We start from the raw sequence: 19,247 nt of genomic DNA on the forward strand, positions 1-19,247 counted from the left end.
GTAAGGTATTTGCTGGCAAACTGTGACAGAGTTCAAGAGCAGACGTTATAACTGCAGAAGTTCAGGTGACGGAGGTAAAGGGAGTTAGAGGGACACAGGTAGACAAGTGGGTTCCCGAAATGTCAGCTTCTTGTTCCCAAAGAGCATAAGAAGACAATGGGAGAGTTGGCAGGAAGGCACAGCGGTGGTAATATAAACAGAACCTGTAGAAGGAGAGGGAGAAGACCATGGCCACAGATAAAACACCCAAACCAGATTCCGAGTAGGGAGTTCAAGCCTTGGGCTTCTCCTTACCAGAGGGTTAAAGCTTTCCTTTTCTTTGAAAGTTGGTCTTCTGTTCTCCCCAGTGTTCAATTATTTGTCTCTGCCACGGAAAGAACTCAGGGATCCCCTAGGCAGCTAACAGCACCTTGTTAAAGTAAGGTGAGTGGTATGTAATAATCGGGTCAAATAACAAGAAACAAATCAGTGGTTTTATCCAGTTCAGAACCCATCAGAGACGCCTGGCATACAGGGAGCTATATAGGTCAGAAGTATTTACCATTTCTTTCCCCTATTTTTATCAACCACGTTTAGTGAATCACTTGGGAAAAAAGGTACACTACCTACTAGTAGTATACTGGTAGTAACATGGAATTAATGTCAGAGATAATGAAAATGTTTAAAAGCAAAATGACTTAGGGCCAGATAGATTAGGGTCTTAATCATCCTTTGTGCGAACTATTGACAGATTTGCCAACTGACGACCTCACCTGTCAAGGTCTTTCTTTCAGCCCCCTTTTCTGCATCTGCATCCATTCATCACACAGTTTAAACTAAGTGCCAAATATTCCAGTCCCCTTGGCATGCCAGCCCTGCCATAGGGTCACATAAATACCCCGTGACTCACCTTCCCTATCCCTCAGTTTCTTTTCTGGATTGATTTAAGAGATGAATAACACAGGGGGCTGAGGATATGGCCAGTTGCTAGATTACACAGCATGCATAGAGCCCTGGGTTCTGTCTTCAGCATACATAGACAGGATGTGAGGGTGTATGTCTGTAATCCCAGCATCCAGGAAATGGAGGCAGTAGGCTCAGAAATGCAAGGTAATCCTCAGTTATCTGATGAGTTTGAGGCCAGCCTGGGCTACATGAGACCCTCTCCTAAAATAAAGGGTAGATAATGGTAGATGTAATTATAACGAGAACTGAAGAACAAGGATAAGAAGCAAATGAATAACAGTATTTTACCACTAGCAACAGAGTGTTGCAGAATGAACGCATTGGCATGATTTCCAACCTGTAGTTATTTGTTGAATTCTCCACGGCTTTTTGTATTCAGAGTGAAAGACCGGGGATAGAATTATCTTTTGAAGTTTTGAAAATATAACATAGACAAACGTTTTTATACGTTTATGCTTTTATGCATTTAATTAGTTGCTTCATAAGAAAAATATTGGAGAAGCATCACAGATTTGAGTCTGGGTAGGTATACTATCAGGAGTCCAGGCTATATTGCTTTCCCGCCATGGCATAACAAATAACCTCAAACTTCATAGCTTAAAATCTTTAGTTTAACATCCCACAGTTCTGCAACATAGAGGCACAGTTGAAGGACACTCCCTTCCTGGTTAAATTAAGAGCGTGAACCCTCTGCTTGCAGCAGTAACTTCCTAAGGGCTCATCTAGCAGTTCAAACGGGAGCTGGGGGGTTGCACAGTCAGGAAAGTGAGTGTGGATTTCCAGTTTTCACTTTACAAGCCAGGCACACTGGTATACACCTGTACACCAGCCATCGGGAAATGGGGGCAAGAGCATCCCTGGGGCTTAAATGAACATCCATCCTAGCCAAATCAGGGAGCCCCAGCTTCAGCCAGAGACCCTGTCTCCAAAAATAAGGATGGAGAAACAACTGAGGAAGAGACTTGAATCTACCTCTGGTTTCTATCTGGAAACACAGACATGCTTGCACACATACACACATACAAACAGGGGAAATAAAAGCTAACAAACAAGAACTGGATTAATTGAAGGGTCTTCTTTTGAGGTCAAGGAATAAGAATGAACATTAATGGGTATTTCACTGCTGTGACATCAAAGTCACAGGGGAGAAGACTGGATAAGGACAGGGACACTGGGGATTATTTATAGAATTCTACCTATTTCCTTGGTGGTTGAGCCCAAGAGTCTGTAAAGACTCCAAGAGTGCATGAATCATGGAACTGAAGGGTGAAAAGTGAAAAGATCACTTTTTGCATACCTGGGTATGGACACGGTGTTGACTTTCACAGGTAGATTCGTGTGGGAGCATTCAATCCTTCCCAATAAACCCATAGTCCACAACCCGACACTCACCCAGTATTTGCCAAAGGGAAGTACTGTTTATAGTCAAAACCCTCCTTTCCTCTCTGCTTTATCCTCCCTCTCTGAATACAAACAGGACAAAACAGAAAAGCCAAGACCCTCTATAGACTTCCCCCTCCACTCAGCACCTTATCCAGGAGAGCACATTTCAATTCAGCTTTTTCCAATATGCTTCATCTTTCCAGGAAAAACTCTAGATCAACCCAGCAAGATAATGACCTAATTACCTCCACTGATGCCAGAAGCAAATACATGATAGACTGGAATGACTTCAGGGCCATTGCAGCCAATAAGTCAGCTACCCTTCAATAAGATGCATGAAGGATAAAATCAAAGATAGTTATTTTAAGATTAAACATAAATATACCTGGTATCAGTGTGCAAGCCATGCAGAGTGAGTTACATTTCCTGTTAGTTAGAAATATGATGGTTTAAATGTTGTGCATAAGATAGGTGACTGTCAATTTAAGCACATAGTGTACTTCTCCTGGGCACCCCTCATCAATTAGTTCATTTAGTTGAAAATTAAAATTTAGCCATAGATAATGTTGCTAACACGTATTTAAGAAGAGGGGGCATTTAGTAAGAAAACAACAGGGAAAATGTGGTTTGGGATTTGCTTACAGTTAGTACTTTATTTGAGTTCAGATACATGGCAGCAATTTGAAGCCTGTATGTCTGTATCTCTTCCCTTTATTCTCTTCAGCCTCTTGGAGCTCTTCTGGAGATCAATGGTCAGGATTCAATGTGGGGGTTGAATGTGTCCCTTTGGTAAATGCCAGGATTTCTGTGAAGGTGCTGGAGGCCGAGGCAGAGCTAGGGTTTAGGTCACAGAGGTCAGACTTTTAAAAAATGTATTCTATGCCCTTAAGGTAGAAAAGGTCGGTGGTAAGCCAACTAACTCCCAGTTTGTTAACAGACTAGGGCGTTTGCATAGTGCAAAAAGGAGTCAAGTCATTGGAGATCTATTTAACAGATGGATTTATTCCATTCTGTGGTAGTTAGATGTGAGAAAGGTGCCTTTATGCCTGGTTTACTATTTTCAGATCTATTCGCCTTCCCCATTCTTCCATTTCTTTCTAGTTAGCTGACTCTAAATCCTGTGCCTCCAGGGCCTACCCTTGGCCAAACTCACCTCAGTTTCGTATTTTGCAGAGTAAGATGCAGTCACTGTGAAATGCTTTTATTAGGGAGGGCCCCTGGGTCAATCTCCATTCACTTCTGTGAGCAAGCCAGCATCATGTACAACTGAAGATAAGTGAGACCGTATCACAGCACAAGCAATGGCAGCTTCCGCCACACAGAGAATCTGATTACCTCTGGCAGCCATCTGTTTGACTTAAATCTGATTGTATGAGTGTGGCTACCAAGTTTGGTAATGAAGCTACTTGTTAAACCTGTTTTGTTCTAGGTATAGTCTCTTTGAAATAGCACCATTCTTAAGCACTGCTCTGTAGGGCATCAGACTCAGATGAGAAATTCCTACTGATGGAGACAAGTCCTAACTCTCTCACGTAATGGTTCGTAATCTTCGCATCAAGCTGTGTTCATGCAAACACATGCCTGTTATCAATCATAACATGTTTCTTTGTAGTAAATTCAGCTAATGTTCTGTGATTTTGCATAATACACAATTGAATGCATCTTTCTTTTTTTTATGAAAGGTGTTGGCTCACAGTGCTCGAGCTTTTGAAGGCTCTGAGAATTTGTTTTCTGTAGTAATTTTATTTCTTTAGTGTTCTTTTAAGGAAGTCACTACTGTCTCAAACTTACAATTTAAGTAAATAAAATGTTTTATACAATGTGATCAAATGGAGTCAACACGGATGACATGGTTTTAATTGAAATTTCATCTCAACCGAAGGTAGAGTCACCTGTATATGATTTTTGTTTAATAATGTGGTTTTTTTGGGGGGTGGGTGGGTGCAGTTAGTGCTAATCTTTAACAGTCCTCACTATTAACTGATAGGGAGAAGGCTTTCTGGCCAGAATTTTTAATATAGTTGAATAATTTAGATCAATGGATTTGTTGATAGTAGGTTTTTGATGCTAGGAAGCAAATATCAGTGCTATTTTAGAATATATTTTATAGAAGACTGAGCATGTTTAAAATTGCACAGAAATTACCAGGGAAGCCACATGGTGAGAACCTCCGGCTCTTTGGAAGAGACTTCCGGTTGAGCAGGGTGGCTTCTTCCTGTTCCGTCTGTGTACGGGGGCAGTGCACTAATGCAGCATGTTCCACCTTCCCTTACCTCTCTGCCTTGCTCTTGTTCTTCTTGTTGCTTGAAGAAAGCCCGACACTTTAGAGTCAGGTCTCCAATGCACATCATAAAGAGATCATTTTTCCTATTCCAAAATGAAGCCAACTGAAAGCTGAATGGCAGGTTGCCTATAAATATCACCAGTTGTAATGTCTCTGTTTATGCCTGTCTTTTAACTACACACTACTTTTCAGGAGGCTGTGCAGAAAGGCTCACAGGTCTGCTCTGGCTTCAAAGGACCCAAGTTCCCCTTTGTGCAAGTCTGTCACTGGAATTTAACCCCAGCCTATCTTATGACTGTTAGGACTTATCTTACACTCTGGACTCTACCTGGAAATGCCCAGGCTATGCATGCAAACGACTATCATTCAACCTGGTGAGTCCATCATAGATACATCTCTGAACCTCCTTTATGTGAGCCCATTAGGTAGTGAGCTAGAGGGAGGTAGAGTGGTATTCTCAGAAGGAGGTGTTTGCCATAAAAATGGAAGGATGTACCTCTCAGCCCACGTACTGGGGCACTGGTCCTTAGGATGGGATGAGAAACAACTGGGAAGTCCAAAGCCCTCCTATTCTCTGCCAAGCTCCTTTGCCTCTCTCTCACCCTCTCCATCCTTGCCTCTCTCTAAGCATTTTTGTACTTTCTCTCCTTTGACCAGCATATCCTACTCTTTGGCTCATAGAGAAGTGGGGTTGGCTAGTCTGCAGTGGTCATATTAACACAAACTTCAGGCATTCTGAGACTGCCTCTGATCTCCAATTCCAGAGTCTTTGGGTGTTGCAAATGAACTCTGTCGGACCTCTAGCTTGGGTTCTGGAAGTCACCTTTCAGAGTCCCTGCCTCTTCTAAGGCCTGGGCATAGGTTTATAATGACCTTAGTGAGTGCTAATGCCTGTGCAGTGAGATTTAACATTCTCTGATGCTCTCTAGCTGCCCTGTCTGAACAATGGGAACTGTAAGCTATGACTGAAAGATGAGCTAAGAAAAAAGGCAAGCGTGTGTGTGTGTGTGTGTGTGTGTGTGTGTGTGTGTGTGTGTGTGTGTGTTGGGGGAAGGAACTATGCTTAGAATAAAACATGTAGATCAGAGGTTTGGATTTAATCCCAAGTAGAAAATCCCCCAGTATGCTGCTGGCATATAATCCATTAAAGAGCAATATCAAACCTAAAGACTGGACACTACTCTGATGTACTAAGGATTTAAAAAGCAAGCCAAGGACAAAGAATGTGTTACTAAATTAGTAGAATGTTTACCTACTATATCTAGAGCCCTGGGTTTGATCCCGCTCTAGCCCCACTGGGCATAGTAGTACACTGCATGCCTGTAATCACAACACATGGGAGGTAGAAGCATAACATCATGAGTCAAGGCCATCCTTGACTACATAGTGAGCTCAAGTCTCTGCTAAGCTATATGCAAAATTCTTTATTAAGAAAAGCCAAACATAGCATTGTACTATGAGTTAGATTATATATAATCTGGGTTTCAAGGCTATCTGACAAGGTCATCTCTGGGATAGAAGGCAATGGGACCTCAAACAACTGATATGTTGGTGAATGTCAAAAACATTCCAGAGTAGAGAGGCAAAGTTATTGTAGAGCTCCCAATCAGCTAAATAGGTGTTATCTGTCACATGACATAGGTGTTATCATGGGTCATATTCACTCTATGCTAGAAATTATAAGCACAAGATGTCTAACAAAGAGCCCACTGGCTTTCTGTGGCCCAGGGGAGCTACGAAGGTAGCCCAGCACGAAATTGTAGATGTACTTAGCATTATAAGGTATTTTTGTGATTTTTTTTTCTAAGTCAGTTGTGTGGTTTTTAGGTGTGAACTTTGTAGATGATCATATCTTCTCTTGTCTCAGGGTCAAGAGCATGAATCAGAAGCCTATAACATTTAAGCTACTTAGTAACCTTGTGAGGTAAAGATTATTATTCTATGGTATGACTAAAGAAAATGAGGTTCAAAAGTCTCCAGTAACTATGGGTGGCATTTTGAATGAAAATAATCCTCTGTAGCCTCACAGTTTTGAACACTTGGTCCTTAGTTGGTAAGACTATTTAGGTAGGTTTAAGGGGTGTGGCCTTGCTGTCAGAAGCACTTCATTGGATTCACGGTTTGAGATTTCAACACATCCTTCAATTGCAAGGATTCTGTCTCTGCTTATGGCTTTTGTTTTCTTCTTTTTTTCTTTTTTAAAAGATTTCTTTTATTTGTTATATAAAAGTACACTGTAAGGTCTTTAGACACACCAGTAGAGAGCATCAGACCTCATTACAGACAGTTGTAAGCCACCATGTGGTTGCTGGGATTTGAACTCAGGGCCTTTGGAAAAGCAGTTAGTCCTCTTAACCACTGTGCCATCCTTCCAGCCCATGGCTTTTGTTTCAAAACACACACTCTGGCTTGCTGTTCCAACCACCTCACCTCTGCACTATCATCATGGACTATTATCTCTCTGGAAATATAAGCCAGAATAAACTCTTTACTCAATAAGTTGCCTTAGTTATGATCTTTTACCACATCAACAAAAAAGTAATTAACACACCATATTGCCTTGAGAGGATGGAGCCAGTATTTGGGGACTTGAGTACACAGCGGCCTGGAGCTAGAAACTTCTCTGTCCCACAAGGATGTGTTCCTGTTCTCATAGTTAGAGGCAAGGGAGAAGGTGCTATCATCTGGACCTGAGAGCCACCTGCGATCAGAAAGGAAACTCTGGCTTAAAAAATGTTGACTGGGGATATTATTATCTGGTGATTTGAGTCAAAAGCAAAGCAGCATATGGCAATGCAAATATGGTTGGAATGGGTACAGGGGGTCAGGCATTAGGCTTCAGGATCCCTGAATATCTTGACTGGTCCTTTGCTTTCTGTGCACTGATCTCGCCTTTATTGTGTGCCAGGATGTTAATTGTTCTAAGCGCTTTTCTGCTGTGATTTTTTTCTCACTGATATACCACAGACTGAAGACATCTTGCCCAAAATTCTTGGTACCAAAAATCTTTCACATTTCTATATCATTTGAACATCTTTAATCTGAAAATCCAAAATCTAATGCCTTTTTAATGCCACGAGTTAAAGAGAATAGCTTAAGTTGAAAAAATATGGAAGAAGTCACATCAATAAATATAAATCAATGTGTGATATTTACTTGAAAATGTTTTTAAAACATTGTCTAGAATGAAGTTTTCAGTTTGTCTGGTTTGGTTTTATGCTGCAAAGTTTAGCTCTGTATTTGAGCTTTCTCAACAACTCACTGTTTAGCCCAGGCTGGCCTCAATATTTTTTTACACGATATAAATTTAGGTATCTTTGACATACCTAAAAAAAAAAAAAAGAGATGGCAGTGGAGAGCTTGACTTTATTCACACACAGCTCTGCACATTTTCTTGTCGTGCCCAAATTGAACCAAGGAAGAGTCTCTCCCTCACATTCTTGATGGAATAGAGTGTAAATCAGTTTGGGTTATCATCAGGTTCACATGGAAAAGCCAAAGTTCTCTTGAAGTTGGAAGTTGAATTAAGTGGTTTATAAACCTTGAGTTTCTAACATTAGGAACCATTGAGTCCTGTCTGCAGCAAAGGCAACAATTAGGCATATGGTAGCTACCTTGTAGAACACTGCCCTCCCTTTCAGGCAGCTCCCATCTTCCTGAGATCAGCGTCATCTTCCTGAGAGCATTTATAATGATGAGGTGTGGGAACTCTTGCTGCAATCCCCTCCCAGATGGAGGGGTTTTGAGTGGGGGAGGTTATTGGCCCAGCAACTGAGTTTCAAGTCACACCTCCCAGACATTTACGTGCAGTTCAGCCCTAATTGCTTCTAGCTTTGAGTTTAGGGTAGGTGCTAGAGTATAGATGCCTGGGAATGTTAACTGAGGAGGACTATGTGTCATGGGGAGCCATCTTCCGTGCTGGGTGCAGATTTCCAAATGCATCTGTCCAAATGAACCATGCTTCCTTCCCATAATGCCCCTATCATTGCTATGTAAATAGACCCAAAACACTCACTGGGGTCTCAAGATAACTTTGGTGGAATGACTTTGATTTGTCATTGTTAGAGGAGGAGGAAGAGGAGGAGGAGGAGAAGGAAGAGGAGGGGATAGATTTGTTTATACCTCTCCAGGAGAAGAATTCTCACAAGAACACACCGATTATCTTCCCTGTGGTCATTCTCTTCTTCCTAGATACCTGTGACAATTTTAAAATGTGCTAAATGTGGTACAAATTCCATGAATTCTGATGAGAAGTGATTTAAAAGGGCTTCTCAATCAGAAGACAGAAGCAATAATAATTCAGTAAGAAATTTTAAAAGAAAGAATTAACTCCCATGATAGGATTTATTATCAAGAAAACAAAATGCCCAATATTTTATTAGATTGGGAAATATTTACTTATGGTAGAATAGAATATTTGTACTTTAGATACTATAGTAAATTAACCTTCAATGTCTCTTGCTTCAGTGATGCCAAGAGGCTTTGAGGGAGTCCTGGACCTAGGGCTAAGCCATTCTTGTTTACTATATGTTGCATTGAATGGTACAGTAAATGAAACAGATTAGATACCTGCGAAAACAGAAGGAGGTGGAAGTCACACACACATGTGTGTAAGCTATAGTTATGGCTGGACAATTCAAGAGTGCTTTGTTAAAAAAAAGTCTAGAATGAAATACACAGATATGTAAACTATGCAGTGTAATGCAGAAGGCTATGTGATTAAAGCACAATAAATTATGTCTCAAGGACCACCAAAGGCCATGCACAGTAGTACACACTTGCATTCTCAACTACCAAAGAGGCTGAGGCAAGAGTATGTCTTGAGCCCAGGAGTATTAAGCCATTTCCAGATAACAAAGGAACACTTAAATTTTTCTGAAAATATTTTATAAATATCATTCTGTGTATCCACAGAAAACTCTTGAGAAGACTATCTATGTTGACACTAATTTGAAAGAGAGAATTCTTATAAAGACAGTGAATTTTCAGACGCCACTTGTTGACAGTATTTCCTTAGTAGTTATGGGACAAGGAAGGTGAGGAAGTTATTTTAGAAGCTCATATTTAGGATGTTTACCTACAAATTTAAAATGATTGCAATGGGGGAACATTGTCAAGAATCCCTGAGACAGAAAATGTTCTTGCAGCTGTAGCATAATGAGCGGTACAAATTTACAGTGCTCAGTTCTAACGAACAGTGAGGGAGTTAACGGGGAGAGAGAGAGACTGAGACTGGATGGAGTGCTTGTTCCTACAATCTTCACACCTAGCTTCCTATGAAAGGGCAGAGTGATCTATATATATAATTTTAGTACCACTTTCCTGGTATAATTAATTTATTTTACCTTTTCTTAATATGATTGGTGAGCATTAATTTTTTTAACACATACTACATTTTCCCCATTTGTGGGAAAGGAATGATATGAAATTAAATCTGTATGATGGCACTGATTAATTGCATTTCTTATTAATTTTGTTCAGTTGCAAATGAGCTTATAAAGAATATGAAGCAGGCATCAAGACTAATCTGCTCAACGAATACGTGATGTTGCATTTTGTAAAGCCAGTTGGCTATTTGTCTATTGTATTCCAATCCTTTCTTTTTGTATATGAGTGCAATGTGCATACATGTATATGGTATGTGTGTACCTGTATATTGGGTCAGAAAACAAAGAAAGCATCAGGTGTCTTCCTTCATTACTCGGCACTTGATTTCTTTGAGGCAGGTCTTCTCTGAACATTAAGCTCACAGGTTTGACTAAGCTGGCAGCCAACAACTTTTCCTCCTGTCTGTCTCTATTCTATGCTTATAGGGACTTGTAAGACTATAAGTGACTAGGGGTTGGGGATTTAGCTCAGTGGTAGAGCGCTTGCCTAGCAAGCGCAAGGCCCTGGGTTCGGTCCCCAGCTCCGAAAAAAAAAAAAAGAAAAGAAAAGAAAAGAAAAAAAAAGACTGTAAGTGACTTATTAATGAGCTCTGGGTTCCAAACTCAGGTCTTTATAATCAGGTAGTACTTTCCTACTAAGTTTTCCAGTCCTCTGAGGGGTGTGTGTGTGTGTGTGTGTGTGTGTGTGTGTGTGTGTGTGTGTGTGTGTGTGTGGTATATGTGTGTATATTCTTGTATTATAATGAATCTTTGTATTATGTGTATATGTATGTAAATTTTCTTGTGTGGGGGCACATTTATATGTACACTTGGAAGCCAAGTGATGACGTCTTGTATTTTTCTTGCTTGCTCTATGCTTTATTTATTGAAGCAGAGTCTCTCGCTGAATCCAGAGCTCATAATTTGGTTTAATCTAGGCAGGCGATGCAGGAGGCCCGTGTGCCTGACTCTTGCGTGCTGGGATTACAGGTTTCATGTGGGCTGCCTTGCCTACCAGGCATTTACGTGAGTGCTGTGGACCTGAGCTCCAGTCCTCACACTTATATAGTAAGCCTAGGGCATGACCCCAGACCCATACTGGTCAATTTTACATTTTCTCTCTCTTAAAAACAAGATTTACTTTTATTGCTTACATGTATGTGTGTCTGTATGTGTGCATGTATCTGCCTCATGAGTCAGAAAAGAGCATTGGAATCCCTGGAGCTGGAGCTGTAGGTGTTATGAGCCACCATATAGGTCCTGGAAACCCAACCACAGCGCTCTGAAGGAGCAGCCAGTGCTCATAACTGATGAACCATCTGCCCAGCTCTCTATGCTCGTTCCTGTTAGCTTAAATTGGACTTGTCAGCACCACTTCTGGAGCTGGATGGATGTCAGAGGGCAGAGGAGATGAATTCCCGTTCTAATAACATAAGAAATAGAAAAGAAAGGCTCCAATGGTAACAAAGTCCAGCAATAAAAACAACATCAAAAGCTGAGGAGCTTTGACTGAGGGCAGATGCGGTCCAAGCCTCTGTGTCCTTAACACCCTTAATCATGTAAGTTGCATGTTACCTATAGAAACACTGCAAACCTGGGAACCCCAGGCGACCACTCCAGAATCACTGTTGTTTGGGAACAGGGACATCAGGAGACAGCACTGAAATATTCCATAGCTGTTCTGTATTGATCACTCTCACACTGAATAATAAGAGGGATTTTAGTTATAGAGACTCTTAGATGGACTTCCGGTTCCACTGGATAAAAGGGGGTGCACTTTCAAGTCCACTGTTATAGTTGATGACAAAATTTAAACTATCTAGACAACGCTCCCAGGCTGGTTCTTTCTGTTGTAAGAAGGCAGGAATGACAGCTTCAAGAATCAAGGTCTTTTTACGAACATGTCACACGAGGTCTGCGTATTCTATTCCAGTATTTTTTGCTTATATTTGTTTGGTGTCTTGAACTTCATTTTCCAGGCACATTGGAAAGGCATGAGACAGGAGAAAGAGCAAGGATTATTCTCAACTGCGGCGATGATGCGCAGCTTGTCAGATCTGAGCCTACGCTGTCAGTGGCCTCAGAGACACACAAGCACAAAAGTGTAGAGCAGAAGTCATCCAACTCCCACCTGCCTGGGCCAGTCCCCTGCCCTGGTCTGCAGCTGGAGTCCTCATGTCAGGTGAGTCTGCGTCTATCCCGTGTTCCACAAGAACACGGCAACTGGGGTAAGAAGCAGTGGGACCCTAACCCCTCTGCACAAGCCATCTGCCCAGTGATGCTGGGGAGAACAGGACAAGGGAGCCTGACTCTAGAGTGAATGTTACCCTTGTGATGACATTTGTGACAGTAGAGCTTATCAAAAATTAAGTTACTATCCCATCAACTTGGTTTTAGGTAGTGATTGTGTTCTGTAGTTCTGATCCATTTTTAATTCTTCAGTTGATTTTGTTTAGTCTCTTTTACTCAGACTTGCAGCTCATTTACACCAGCCTCATTACTTTCCTTTTCTCAGCATGTTATAGTAATTTCATATAGTTCTTTTGGGTTTTTTTTTTTTTCAGAGCTGGGGACCAAACCCAGAGCCTTGTGCTTGCTAGGCAAGCGCTCTACCACTGAGCTAAATCCCCAACCTCATATAGTTCTTTTAAGGTATCATTTTCCATTTTTATCCATCATGCTATCTTCTTAGTATTTTGACCTGTGCTTTGGTATATATGGGCATACTTAGAATTTTTTCGTGTAAATATTTTTTCATAATATTATTCAATATATTTTCATAGTTGTAAGGGCCACTTCATGTTTGATTGTTTTTATTGGTGACATAAATTATTTTCTTTTTAATAATTTATATATACATTTCCAGTAACATGTTCGAACCTAAACATGATTTTAGAAAATCAGAGTAGGGTCTTGAGAGGTTGCTCAGTGGTCAAGAGCTCTTGCTGCCCTTCCAGAGGTCCCATAGTTCGATCCTAATATCCACACAGTCCTCACAGCTGTGTGTAGCTCCAGGGACCCGATACCTGTGTCTTTCTTGGGCACTTGCTCTCACATGCATATACATATGTGTAGACATACATGCATATACATAATTGAAAACTGCCTAAATAAAATAATGTCATAATTATTTGAGTGAGCATGTAGAAATTAAGGTTTCTAAACCAGGATTTGTGTATTATTTCCATTTCCTGTTATTTCCATCTTCTTAGTAAAGACAGCACAGATCCCATTTTTATCTTGTGTGTACATTTATATTAAAAGCAGAAGATGTCTTGTCATTCATCAAGGTGACAGAAGCCAAGCCACACATTTGAGCTTCCATACCAACCTTGCAGGTTTAGGGACCTGACTTAGATATTGTCTCAGTCCAGTACTTGGTAGCTTTTGAGATCTGAGATGGTAATTGGACACCTAATAAGTTTGTTACCGCAACAGTGTTGACGTGCTAAACAGTGAGAAGTATGACTGGAATCATACTTCACTGCTTGAACATCCAGTCTCAAAGTGCAAAGCTGGATGATTCTACAGCACAGATATCAATACAGGTCCCCCTGGTCCTTGGGATGCCAGCCTCGGGGTATTGATTGATTCACACTGAGTTCTGAAAATCAGATACAGTCACCTCTCAGCCCACAGGCCAGTACTTCACCAAGTCATGGTTGAAATAGGATGAAAATCTCCTAAAGAGTGTATTTCTCTTTCTACTCTCTCTTTTAAACAACCCACATCAATTTATGTTTTCCCTTTTTAGAAGTTAAGCCTGTGGATAGCAATAGCACGTTCTTTCTACTTTCTCATTGTTTTGAGGTTGCCAAATGTGCTCTTTGTTTTCATTTATTTATTTTGGCCTACTCTATGTGTGTAGACATGGTGTACATGTAGTGTTTATAGAGGCCCAAAGAGGAGATCAGATTTCCTGGAACTGGAGTTACAGATAATTGTAAGACACCATGTGGATGCTGGGAACTGAATGTAGGTCCTCTGAAGAGCAGTGTTCTTAACTACAGAGCAATTGTTCCAGACTTACCTGTTAGCATCCCTAACAGGAAGTCAAGATTTTGGAAGGATTCTTATGTAGCTATAATCGCATTTTGATTGAATCATATGTGGCTCCAACTATCATAACGACACGGACCATTTAGTATAATAAGCGTGCACCGTGGTAGAGTAGGGATTGTTCTGGAATGGTAGATAAGACTTAGGTATCCTTTGACCTGTCTGTTTCAGAGACAGAGGTATAAGGTCTGTGGGGGGAAAAATCACTTTTACTGGGTGCCAGGTTTTCTGGTTGGACTCCCAGAAGGTAGATAAACTGATTGTTGTTCCTTTCTGAAGCTCAGTTACCCTTTAGGTAGTGGTAACAGTGTATACACATTTCATTTTCTATATATAATTTTGTTTCTTTCTTGACTTCAGGAAGCAATAAAATGCCCTGGTATTGTCATCCTACTTGTAGGCTGATGTCCACTCTATTTTCTAGTTGTTGCCCTTTACCGGAGCTGTCTACAATCTGCGGCCTTTGTTCTTTGTAGTGGAGAAGCAAAGGAGACAGAACAGTCACTGCTTTTCCTCTACACACTCCTGCTGTTACTAGATTTGCTGTGGCTGCGGGATCTTGTATTTGTGCTTCTCTTTTGCACCTTGCACGGTTTTGTGCAATGTCTTCATTGTCTGTCAGTCCTGTGTTGTTTTAGGATGTGTTTTAGAGCAGGGTGCTGAGCTCATTTTATCTTAAAGTATGGCATTTCAGAGGTAAACTTGTACATTATTAATATACTTCTGTGTGCATGTGATGTGTATGTGGGAGTCTGGGCACACATGTCCTGATATACATATGAAGTTCAGAGAACAACTTCAGGTGCTGGTCTTTGACACCCACATTGCTGAAGATGAGGTCTCTGTGGCTTGCTGTCATATATGCCATTCCGGGTGGATGTCCTGCAAGCTTCCGGGAATCTCTTACTCTCTTCTCTGCCTCTCTTCTCAACATAGGAGCACAGTGATTATAAATGTCTGATACTGTGCCCGCTTTCCCATGAATTCTGAGGGCTCAAACTTAGTTTTTCATATTTGTAAACGCTCTATCCACTGAGTCATCTCCCAGCTCATAAGCAATTTACTATATAATAAATGCTTCATGAATTTCACAAGGAAAACAATCTTTAATAAGTGCATGAATAATATTCATCCTGTAAGTGGAGAAAATGGAAGCCAACAAGCCTGAGAGTTTTAGGCCATCCAAGATTGCATTGTATCTCTGCTTGTGTTTGTGTATATGTGTTAATGTTAGTGCCTCACAGGCAGACTACTGGACTGCAATGGCATAGACAACTTAGACAGAGCAGAACATTTAGAACTCAATGTTGGCTAATATTTGGACATTTCTAGAATGTTCTATTCAGTTTCTCTTCATGCACTTGGGTTATACATATAAATTGGGAGAGCAGGTTATGAAGAGGACAGAAAATGTTATAAAATCATTTTAAAATGTATCCACTTTGAATTGCTGTAGGTGCAGAAATGGCTGTTAGACAAAGAGAGATCTTTAGGATGAGAGTCAGAGAGTCATAGTCTTAAAGGATTTACAGGATACAATAACCATATTGATGTTGGGAGCTGCTGTTCTTAGATTGGGCAAGAGGATAAAACAGGATAGAATCTATTTAAATAGCAGTGGGAGAAGTTTAACTGTGAGGTGGGGACTAAACTCATTGCTATATGACAGTCATCTTTGCAGCTACATAGTATTTTAAGAAGAAAAGTCCCATTTGTTCATTAGTTAGTTGGTTGGTTTTTGTTTGATGAGTCTATGTGTTCAGTCTTTTTATTGTGCCTATTATCTATAAAATGAGTAAATGGATAAACAGGATTATTTTAATGGACATAACTTATGACATTTGCAATGTCTGAGAACTCTGCTGAACCAAGCAGAACCTGTCTCTCCCTGCTTGCTTTCTTGCTTGTTTGCTTGCTTCCGGTTGTACAGTCTAATGTGGTGACACTGAAATAAAGACGACAGTTTAAGTTGGTGTTTAGAATAAGACCAGAACAAATTGTTAAACACATGCATTTTGGGTCCATGCAATTAAATAAACAATTACCCATTTTTTTGGTTCTGTTGTTTTAAGAGGTCTGCTGGGGGATTTAAGATCACAGATGTGATGTGTTTTATTTGTTAGGACAGTGATGACCATGAAGAAGGTTATGTGAGTCTCTCAGTAAAAATAAGGGAGCGAATGTTTTAGGTCACAGATCAGATCTTTGCCTAGGTTTCTTCTAAGCTCTGCTGTTGAGTGGAGGGTATTCAGGGAGACCTGACATTACAGTAACAGGTGGTGGCCCAGACGTGATATACTGCCTGTAGCTTGCTGACCTACGGTCTAGGAGTCGTCTTTTCACTGGAAGGTTAGGAGGTATCGGGAGGTCATGAAAGGAATCTGCAACTCCTCTTCCTTCCATGTCTGAAATTTTAATAAAGTCATTTATTTCCATTCCATATTTTAGTGTGTATGTATGTCCTTACTTATGTTTATATGATGTGATGTAAATTAGAATAATTTACATCAATATATTATATTCTATTCTTGAATAGAAAACAATTCTTTTATGTACTGGGGACACCATCTTTTGTTAAGTAAACAAACAACCAAATAATAACCAAAACACCCTGCAAATGATGATTTCCAGTAAAATTGAGTATTTGTGTGTGTGTGTGTATGTGTAAGTTGAGGGGTGTGTGTGTGTATGTGTGTGTGTGTGTGTGTGTGTGTGTGTGTGTGTGTGTGTGTAATAGAATGTTAGGAGCAAGCATGTCCCATTACAGGAAGCCTGTGGTTTACCCGCACTTATCCTGCAGCCTTACCTAGCCATTCTCCCAGGGACATTAAAACTTTTGTCCCAATATTGAGACATATCCCACAGGTGACCAGGGTTCTAAGCTGTCACTAAGCCAAATGGCTTACAGTGGGGTGAGTCTTTCTTCCTCAAGAGAGATGTAAGCAGTGCCTGGCTCCACAGAGCCCCATGAGTTTTCTAGAGCGTGTGCTTACTCTTGTTTAGACCCTGACATTTGGTGGCTCCCAGTGTCTCCACAGAGAAGGAGATGTGAACTTTAATGGCGTATGCCACATGGTGCTCATGGGCTCCTAGATCTCTCTGCTTTGAGTGTGGTACCTGTGTTAGTATGTGACTTTGATTGTGCTTGCAGTGTTTTCTTGCCTTTGGAGGTGAAAGGTTGAAGTTAGGTGTCATCCCCAATCACTCTCCACCTTATCTTTTGATATAAGGGCTTTATTGAACTTGGACTTGGATGTCTTGGCTAGACTGACTTCCATTCAGCCCTGGGGATCCCCTTGTCGCTGCCTTCCCAGTGCTGGGATTACTCACCCAGCTTTTACATGGGTTCTCAGGATGAAATTCAGGTCTTTGGGCCAGAGATAATAGTGCACACTGTTAAAGCTAGCACCAAGAAAGCAGAGGGAGGTAGATCTCTTCAGTTTCTGGCCATCTTGGTCCACATGGTGAATTCCAGGTCAGCCAAGGCTACATAGTGAGATGCTTCACAAAATAATAAAATGTTCTTAAATCTTACACGGTAAATACTTGACTGACTAAACCATCTTTCCCAACCTCCATTAGAGAATTTTAAATCGTGCACTTGTGGATTAACCTAAACATGTAAGGTTGGTTGTAAATACAGACTGCATTTGCATTCTCATCCCAGTTGATGCTTTTGTGCTGTTTAACCTTTATCTGACGTCAGTGTGATAGCTCACATAACTCACTGAGAAACTTTATCCAAGTCTTCTCTTGCAAAATAGAAATGGCCACTTGCTAGGCTTTCAGTCAAAGACTGAATCCTGCTATTTAACACCTTATTAAAATGAAAAGTTCATTTTTTATTTGTTTTTTATTTTTTTTTCCGGAGCTGGGGACCGAACCCAGGGCCTTGCGCTTCCTAGGTAAGCGCTCTACCACTGAGCTAAATCCCCAGCCCTCATTTTTTATTAATTCCTTAAGTTCGTCCTTATGGGTATGTGCACACGAGTGCAGGTGCCCGTGGAAGCCAGAAAAGGGCATAGACCCTGGAGCCAGAGCTACAGGTAGTTGTAAGTCACCTGATGTAGATGCTGGGGACTTCTGAAAGGGCAGTGTGTGCTGTCATCCACTGAGGCGAATGGCCAATGTGAAAAGCTACTTTTGGGTTTTTTGTTTTTGTTTTTGTTGTGTTGTTGTTGTTGTTGTGGTTGTGGTTGTGGTTGTTGTTGTTGTGGTTGTTGTTGTGGTTGTTATTGTTGTGGTTGTGGTTGTGGTTGTTGTTGTTGTCGTTGTTGTTGTTGTTGTGGTGGTGGTTGTGGTTGTTGTTGTGGTTGTGGTTGTTGTTGTTGTGGTTGTGGTTGTTGTTGTTGTGGTTGTGGTTGTGGTTGTGGTTGTGGTTGTGGTTGTTGTTGTGGTTGTGGTTGTTGTTGTTGTGGTTGTGGTTGTGGTTGTTGTGGTGGTGGTTGTGGTTGTGGTTGTTGTTGTGGTTGTGGTTGTGGTTGTGGTTGTTGTTGTTGTGGTGGTGGTTGTGGTTGTTGTTGTGGTTGTGGTTGTTGTTGTGGTTGTTGTGGTTGTGGCTGTGGTTGTTGTGGTTGTGGTTGTGGTTGTGGTTGTTGTGGTTGTGGTTGTGGTTGTTGTGGTTGTGGTTGTTGTTGTTGTTGTGGTTGTGGTTGTTGTTGTGGTTGTGGTTGTGGTTGTTGTTGTGGTTGTGGTTGTTGTTGTTGTGGTGGTGGTTGTGGTTGTGGTTGTTGTTGTGGTTGTGGTTGTGGTTGTTGTTGTTGTGGTGGTGGTTGTGGTTGTTGTTGTGGTTGTGGTTGTTGTTGTGGTTGTTGTGGTTGTGGTTGTGGTTGTGGTTGTTGTGGTTGTGGTTGTGGTTGTGGTTGTTGTGGTTGTGGTTGTGGTTGTTGTTGTGGTTGTGGTTGTTGTTGTTGTGGTTGTGGTTGTGGTTGTTGTTGTGGTTGTGGTTGTTGTTGTTGTGGTGGTGGTTGTGGTTGTGGTTGTTGTTGTGGTTGTGGTTGTGGTTGTTGTTGTTGTGGTGGTGGTTGTTGTTGTGGTTGTGGTTGTTATTGTTGTTGCTTTATGTTTCATGACACATGAAATAACCAAAACACAAAAATAACCAAAGAGAACAAAATAGTGGTACTTGAAAGTCTCACCTGTAGATTTACATGTAAACCAAATTAAAGCTCACGAGAGAGTATTACTATTAACATTAGTACTAACACTAT

At 41.0% G+C, this 19,247-nt stretch overlaps 1 protein-coding gene across 3 annotated transcripts in view; it reads left to right on the plus strand.

The window, feature by feature from the left end:
* The window catches only part of Wdr72 (WD repeat domain 72), a 180,012-nt gene that overhangs the window by 52,076 nt on the left and 108,689 nt on the right, over positions 1 to 19,247 (plus strand). For all 3 annotated transcript variants that reach the window (XM_087561192.1, XM_087561193.1, NM_001135719.1), the window contains 1 exon segment: positions 11,958 to 12,160. In XM_087561192.1, the coding sequence (XP_087417318.1) occupies positions 11,958 to 12,160 (203 nt within the window).

This window comes from Rattus norvegicus, chromosome 8 (genome assembly GCF_021556685.1).
Source record: "Rattus norvegicus strain SHRSP/BbbUtx chromosome 8, alternate assembly SHRSP_T2T, whole genome shotgun sequence".
NCBI classification, from domain to species: Eukaryota; Metazoa; Chordata; class Mammalia; order Rodentia; family Muridae; genus Rattus; species Rattus norvegicus.